Source organism: Monopterus albus, unplaced genomic scaffold (assembly GCF_001952655.1).
Source record: "Monopterus albus unplaced genomic scaffold, M_albus_1.0 scaffold21.1, whole genome shotgun sequence".
NCBI classification, from domain to species: domain Eukaryota; kingdom Metazoa; phylum Chordata; class Actinopteri; order Synbranchiformes; family Synbranchidae; genus Monopterus; species Monopterus albus.
In genome coordinates, this window is record NW_018127901.1 from 691514 (window position 1) to 699501 (window position 7988).

The 7988-nt window shown below is 45.3% G+C and overlaps 1 protein-coding gene across 1 annotated transcript in view; it reads left to right on the top strand.

The window, feature by feature from the left end:
• The window catches only part of mgat4b (alpha-1,3-mannosyl-glycoprotein 4-beta-N-acetylglucosaminyltransferase B), an 83321-nt gene that overhangs the window by 71463 nt on the left and 3870 nt on the right, over nucleotides 1-7988 (top strand). Inside the window, exons 11-13 of the mRNA XM_020594072.1 lie at nucleotides 1979-2172; nucleotides 3137-3215; nucleotides 4096-4183. Coding sequence (XP_020449728.1) covers nucleotides 1979-2172; nucleotides 3137-3215; nucleotides 4096-4183 — 361 coding nt within the window. The remainder of the gene's footprint in view (nucleotides 1-1978; nucleotides 2173-3136; nucleotides 3216-4095; nucleotides 4184-7988) is intronic.

Consider the following 7988-nt stretch of genomic DNA (forward strand, 5'->3'; position numbering starts at 1 on the left):
TGCTCTGACAACAGCAGCTGGCAACAGCTGTTCTCTGTTCAACATTTCATAGAACAAACATGTTGCTTTTAATGTAACACATCATTATAAATATTACATCAAATGAAAATGGTGAGATAAAAATACTGGGAACCTTAACCTAATACCCTCTGAGTCAGTCACTGGAGTCTGTTTGTGTAGCTCTGAAAGTGTGTCTGTGGTATTCCCCACAAACCCACCAACCCCGTCCAGAGACCAGCAGCACCAGTGAATGTGGCGTCCTCACCGTAATGTGTGTGAGTCCAGGTCCTGGTCCAGCTCATTGCTTTGTGCCGTAGACCTCCACTGTTGTCCACCGGCTATTAAAACCCCCCAGTGAGCCACACCGCTGTGTTGGGGGGCAGGTTTCCTCCTCAGAGAACGTGTTTCCAACTAACAGCTCCAAAGGCTGGCCGGTATTTTCTAGTACCATTTATTTCTTTTCTCTAAACAGGCCCAGTTTTTGCTCCCTCTCTCTCCACAGTCTTGTTTTCCACCACTATACCTACATACTAAGTACTAGATGGAAGCAGAATACATTTTATTTGGCCTTGATTCATACAGTAACACTGTAAATTACATCCTCGAGTTTAAATATACTATATTATATATATTAGTTTAAAAAGTGCTATATTCTTTCTCTTGCTGGTTGCCTGACTGTGCATAATGGGTCCCTGCTTTGTAGTTCGTCTTCTGCTAGTTTTCAGAAATGATTTCTGTTTTGGATTTTAGGATGCTTTCAGGAGCAGCAGAGGGGATGCACTAGTCAGCTGTCAGCGTGAAAGAGCGTAGCGAGTCTGAAACAGGTTAGAGGAGATAAAGGTCGAACGGCTCTGCAATCGCGGTGGCTCCTGCAGCTCAGTGCAGAACGCCTCGATTAAATGCCTCTGATTACTGTAGTGAGAGTGATGGAGATTCGCCCCACTGCAATCTGGTCCGATCAACTGGAAATTGATCAGGCAGTCCCTGTTCAGCAGCTCGTCGATGAAGGGACATAAGCACAGCGTCTGGTCTGCATGGAGCCCAGTAGAGATGGAGGCTAAACACAGTGCTTACACTCAGCCTGAAATGTTTTCCACAATGCAGTAAGAAAATCAACCCTGAGTTTTAAAATTCAAGCTTAAATAGAAAGAACCAAAGTGGAAGTGGGATTTATTTGTCTGTAATCATTTAATAAAAGAAAAGTCAAGAGATTTGGGAGAGAGCCTACTCTGGAAAAGTCAAAATGATCACTGCAGTACCTTTACTGCAATACTTTAAGTACATTTTGGTGTTTTTGTGTTTGTACTTTTACTTAAGTTAAATCTTGAATGCAGTATTTTCAAACATTATTTTTACAGAGCAGTATACCAAATTTTACTAAATTAAAAGATATAATCACCATGAAACACATCATTTAGTTGTCAGAAAATGCCAGAAGAACTAGTAAATGTCAGACACCCAGTGCTGACACCGATGTGTCGAGTCAAGTGTTTAGTTCAAGGATATCGCCCCTTTGTCACATCCACCCTGGTCAACCTCTTGAAAGAAAATGCTTGATTTTAGGTGGTGATGTTTGCAGTCAGTTACTCAGTGATGCTGTTGCATGTGAAAACAGATACATATCTCTTAACGTGCACCGGCATGACAAAGATAGCTGTCAGACCTCTGCTGCTTCTTAGTGTCTCTGCACTGAACCAGAACTGGATTAGCCATTGAGGACAGCCAGCGAGACTGGCAGTGATACTAGTCTGCATGAAAGGCTGTGGGCACTCAGGAATGTCTAACCTTTACATTATTGTCAGGTCACTGCATTGTGGTGTCATCTTAGTATTTCTGCTGACTCTCCACAGGTACAGACAGGCAGACAACAAAAAACCTAAAAACACAGCTCCCTGATATCTGAATCATCTTCTTATAGATGGAAATCGGCTTCAAAATTGCTGGAAAAAAATTTTTAATCAACAAAATTTTGTTCCAGGATAAGGACTTTGGGAAACAGACCCTGCATAAGGGCCACGCCAACCCACTGGCAGAGGTGACAACCAGCCTGAAGACCTACCAGCACTTCACTCTGGAGAAAGCCTACCTGGGGGAGGACTTCTTCTGGGCCTTCACCCCTGTAGCAGGGGACTTCATACGGATACGCTTCTTCACACCTGTGCGCATTGAAAGGTTGGTACCAGGGAATTAACAGGTCTAATGCCTTAGGGAACAGGGTCTGTGTGGCACCAGAAAGGGAGGATGGACATTTCAAGCTATAATGCTATTTGATATTCTTTGGGAGCTGTTGGACAATTATTCGAAGACAGTTCGCAAGGAGTTACAGGATCTCTGAGATTTTCGGGGTATTACAGGTTGAAAGATGTGAGGGGTACCAAAACATACAGGGATATGGAGGGTATATAGGGGTTACATAGTTCTGGGTGCACCAAAATGTAATCTTCAGAGCGTACTAACAATGTAGGATACTTAAGGGTAACTTGGTTTCAGGAACACCAAAGAGTGCTAAGTAGCAGGGTCTTAGGGATAACAGAAATTACCTGAGGTTAAAGATTGTAAGGGGTACCAGAGGATACCTGGACATTACAGACTATCAGACTACTAGGGGATTGTGTGGTGTTAGGGTTACCAAAGGTTCTAGGAATTACAAGGTTTCAGATGTACCAGATGTGCTACACTGTGTGTTACACTGGAAAAAAGGGGGATCAGATGTTCTAGGGTGCTACACAATCCCAGGGTGTTACAGGGAGTACAAGCAAGTTTTATAGTTTCAAGGAAAACAGAGTGCACTACAGGATAAACAGGAGGTACTAGGAGGCACCAGAAAACATGAGGGGGTTACAGTGTGCTAAGAGGTACCAGTGGGTTATGTGTCAGGGGTGCAAGATTGCACAAGGAGGTAAAGGGTCTTACTGATAAAAAGTGCATCAGCAAGTACCAGGGACTTACATGAACTCAAAGTTACCAAAGAGTACTAGGGATCCCTGGTTCCTGGTACTTCACATCAGGCAACTCAAGGTAGTGAGAGAGTGCTAGCTATGGTGCCAAGTCCATACAAGGGAACCAGCAGGATGTTTTTGCTGCTGCTAAAGCTACTAGTTGTGCCTCCTTTACCACCACTACTTTCTTCCTTCAGGTATTTCTTTCGGAGTGGAAATATCGAACATCCAGGAGACAAACTTTTCAACACATCAGTGGAGGTTCTGCCATTTGATGTGAGTCCTGAAATCCACATCAGTCTAGTTTCGGAAGCAATTGTAAAACTTGGGTCTTGTCTGTGTAGTTTTGTCCATAATTTCTATCAGTAATAAAAACGTTGTACCCACCGAGTTAAAAGCTGACATGTGGGAACATGGTGACATCTGACGAGTCAAGAAGCATCAAAAGTAGATCAGATAAACTAAACATTTAAAACAAAGAATAACAGGCTCTGCTTGTGGTGATGGATCTCTGCCTCCTCTGTGGTTGACTGTAAGACAGAGGCTGATTAAGACTTTAGCGAGTGTCACAGTAGGACAGAGAGAGATACTGAGAGGAAGAGGAGCTCCTGTTGAGATCAGACTCAGTGGGTGGGGGGGGCGTTGTGGTACAAACAGATGAGAAATCTGCAGACACTTAAAGGAAACTGGGCACACAGAGGGACTGAGGGAGGGCTGGGAAGGTGGAGGCAGTTGCTATGGTAACTCTGACCAGGATGAGAGGGAGGAGGGAGATAATAGCAAAGGCTCATGGGAAGGAGGATATGGAAGATTAATAGGAGAAACTAAATTAAGTGGAAAAAAAACGTCAGGAATAGATTAATGTATGTTTTCTGTATTCATTCACAATCTATAAACCTTTACAAGATAGACTGTAAACCCCGCCTCTCGCCCAAGGTCAAAAAATCAGTTTACATCGTGTCACATGCACACACAAGTGGAAAATTACATTTCAAGTCAATTGGATTTGTTTTAATATTGACCACCACAGACTTCCCTCTGGTAACTGATGGGGATTTCTTGCTGCATCACAACCTTGTCACCTGGTTCTGTTTCCCATCTTTGCATCCATTTTTATTCTACTCCAATAAGATACCTGTGTTTGTGTGTTTTCCAGAATATTCAAGCAGAGAAAGAGGCTTTAGCAGAGGGGAGGGAGAAAACACCAAAGTACTACCGGACAGAAGACGGATTCATCAGAATAGGTGAGACTCCACGGTTCAGCCCCCACGTCCTCGTGTCCTAGAGCGCAGCAGCTGAGTGACCCATAACTTGAACCTCTAACCCTGTACCTAGTGTAACACATTACTTTTGCTGATGAGTAATTTGTAAAGCAAAGCCATTACTTTTCAGTGGATAATTGACTACTTTAAAGTAACTGGCCCAACATGCTTTTGTAAATGCGTATGGGCCACTGCCTCGGCATCAACCCCAGCAGTAAAAGTCTTTTAATCTTTGAAGACAAGTGGAACAGAAACATTGGCCTCACTCCTCCAATCCAATTGGTGAGCAACACCCACACTGGAGACAGCTGTGTGTGGGACCAGTTTGGCCAGTGATGTAAAGTTCCCCCATATGTGCCGACCCGGTCTCTGAGGCCCACGGTCCAGAGTCTGGGCTGAAACACAAAGGAGATGGAACGTTTGTAGTCAGAGCTTCATATAAACTGGCCTTTCGCTCATCTTTTATCATATTTGTGTTTAGATTCTCCTTTAAATTGTATTTTTATTTTGTCCTATAGAGTTTTTATTGTTTGACATATCCTCACTGATACTGTTGTGTTTTTATTCTCTGTGCAGCACTTTGTAAGCCCGGTTTCAGGAAGGTGCCCTATAAATAAAGTTTATTGTTTTTATTATGGTACTTAAGTTTTCCCCTGCCAATGCCCAGTGTTTCCAAACTACTCTGAGTGTCATTTAATTCTCCTTCCCTCTGAAGTACTTGGTTGTTACTTGTTTCCCTCCACTTTACCTACATTAAAGTACCAGGAGGTATTTTATTCCAGGAGGTACCTGGTTCAGATGACAAACCTCCACAGTAACTTGTTGTGCACATTGTGTTTGAAGTGAGGTAGTTGTGGAATCCATGGGAGAAAGAGTGTAAACTCGGACTGTTTTCTTACATCGTCATGTTTTGGTTTGCATCACTGCAGCTATAGAACTGACAGAGTCACATCACATCAGCCATGTGGTTTTATTTACCTTCCAAGCGGTGACAAGCATCATTAGCTGAGAGTTCGACTGGACCTGAGCTCCGGTTCCTTTTGGCTGCAGTTGATCTTTCTCACCACATTTGTTGCCATCAATGTGTAGAGTAAGACTTAATCCATCTCTACCACATCACGCCATGTTTCATCAGACTTTGTTTTCTTCATCTACACAGTTTCTTTTAGAAGAGAAACCTGCCCAGACAGGAAGCGTGTGGCTCTGTTAGTGTAACCTCTGGGTTTTATCTTCTCCGTTGTCTGTCTCTGTTTCTGAGAACAGCTCACAGTTGGCAGCTGGATATTCAAGCATAAGCATAAACTTAATACCCAGAATAATAACAAATAATACCCTGTGATAAATAACGCTCCCCCAGACGCTGCTCTTTGTTGGTATTACAATCACACTTGTACCTAGAAGCATCACAGCCACCATAATCTCAGAGGATAAATCCATTGAGGGATTACATCTGAAGTGCAGTCACACCAAATATCAGTCTGTGCTGAGCTCCAACACCGGCAGGACCACAGAGAGGAAAGGTTAGTTAGTGGAGTTTAATAATCTTTAATAACTCCCCCATTTACTCAAGACTACACACAAATAAACTATTTATTATTATTATTTAAATATCAACCATAGGTAAATGTGTTAAAGCTAAACCAAGCCAAATACTGAAGGTTTCTGTTTTAAGATATGGCATTTTTGAAGAATGGATCATCCTGATTCAAAAAAGGAAGTGTGGGCATTAGGGGGCATTAAGGGGCAAATAAGGGGGTAGACTGGTAAGTTTCACATGTGGTGGATGTTTATGGAGAAGCTTCTGATCAGGCCAAACTGGGAGGAACATATCATAACCCAGCGGTTTGGGAGGAGACCTCCTCTGTCCCCCATGCAGGCCTCGGACTCTCTGATCACTGTATGGTCCATCTTATTCCAACCTACAGGCAGAAACTTAAAGCTGTGAAGCCTGTGGTCAAAACAGTGAAGAGCTGGACTGAGGAGGCTAAGTCAGAGCTACAGACCTGCTTTGACTGCACAGACTGGAGTGTATTTGAGACTGCAGCTACAGACCTGGATGAACTCACTGACAATGTCACATCTTATATCAGCTTTTGTGAGGATGTGTGTGTGCCCAAAAAAGTCCTTCTGCAAATACAACAACAACAAGCCCTGGTTTACAGCAAGACACAAGCAGCTTCGTCGTGCCAAAGAGGAGGCTTACAGAAGTGCGGACAGGACTCTGTAGAGCCAGGCAAGGAACACACTGACAAGGGAGATCAGAGCAGCAAAGAGGAGCTACTCTGGAAAGCTGAAAGCTCAGGTTTCAGCCAACAACTCCTCATCTGTGTGGAGAAGCCTGAAAAGCATCACTGGCTATAGAACCCCCCCTGCAGGTTTGACAATCAACACTCCCCCTTCACTCTCCCCACCTCAGATCCAGCAGGCACTCCCCAGACAATCACCACCCTTCCCTCCAGCCCCCCACCTCTAACGATCTGTGAACAGGATGTGCGTGGCCTTTAAAAAAAAACAACTAAAGATCAGAAACGCTCCAGGCCCGGATGGCGTGACCCCCTCCTGCCTGAAAGCCTGTGCTGATCAGCTTGCCCCCATCTTCACACTTATCTTCAACAGGTCACTGGAGCTGTGTGAAGCCCCCTCCTGCTTCAAACGCTCCACCATGATTGCAGTCCCCAAGAAACCCTCCATCAGTGGACTGAACGACTACAGACCTGTCGCCCTGACATCTGTAGTTATGACGTCCTTTGAAAGACTGGTGCTGGCCCACCTGAAGGACATCGTAGACCCCCTGCTGGACCCCCTGCAGTTTGCCTACCGAGCAAACAGGTCAGTGGACGATGCAGTGAACATGACACTGCATTACATCCTGCAACACCTCGACTCCCCAGGGACCTATGCACGGGTCCTCTTTGTGGACTTCAGCTCAGCGTTCAACACCATCATCCCGGACATCCTCCACTCCAAACTGACCCAGCTCACTGTGCCTGCCCCCACCTGTCAGTGGATTACTAGCTTTCTGACAGACAGGAAGCAGCAGGTGAGGTTGGGGAAAACCACATCCAGCACCTGGACAATAAGCACAGGTGCCCCCCAGGGATGTGTGCTCTCCCCTCTGCTGTTTTCACTCTACACCAACGACTGCATCTCGAAGGACCCCTCTGTCAAGCTCCTAAAGTTCGCTGATGATACAACGGTCATTGGTCTTATACGAGACGATGACGAGTCAGCCTACAGGCGAGAGGTTGAGCAGCTGGTCCTGTGGTGTAGCCACAACAACCTGGAGCTGAACACACTCAAAACAGTGGAGATGACAGTGGACTTCAGGAAGAGCCCCCCCACCTTACCCCCCCTCATCATACTTGGCAGCACTGTATCAGCAGTAAAGTCTTACAAGTTCCTGGGCTCCACTATCTCCCAGGACCTGAAGTGGACGTCCAACATCAGGACCATCACCAAGAAGGCACAGCAGAGGATGTACTTCCTTCTCCAGCCCAGGAAGTTCGACCTGCCTCAGGAGCTGCTGATACAGTTCTACAGAGGAATCATCGAGTCTGTTCTCTGCGCCTCCATCACTGGTTTGGCTCAGCAACCAAACAGGACAAGTACAGACTTCAGCGGACAGTCAGGGCTGTAGAAAAGGTCATTGGTGTGAGCCTGCCCTCCATGGAGGACCTGTACACCTCACGGGTCAGAACGAGGGCGGAGAGGATCACTGCTGACTCCTTACACCCTGGACACAATCAGTTTGAACTCCTCCCCTCTGGACGGCGTTACAGGTCACTGT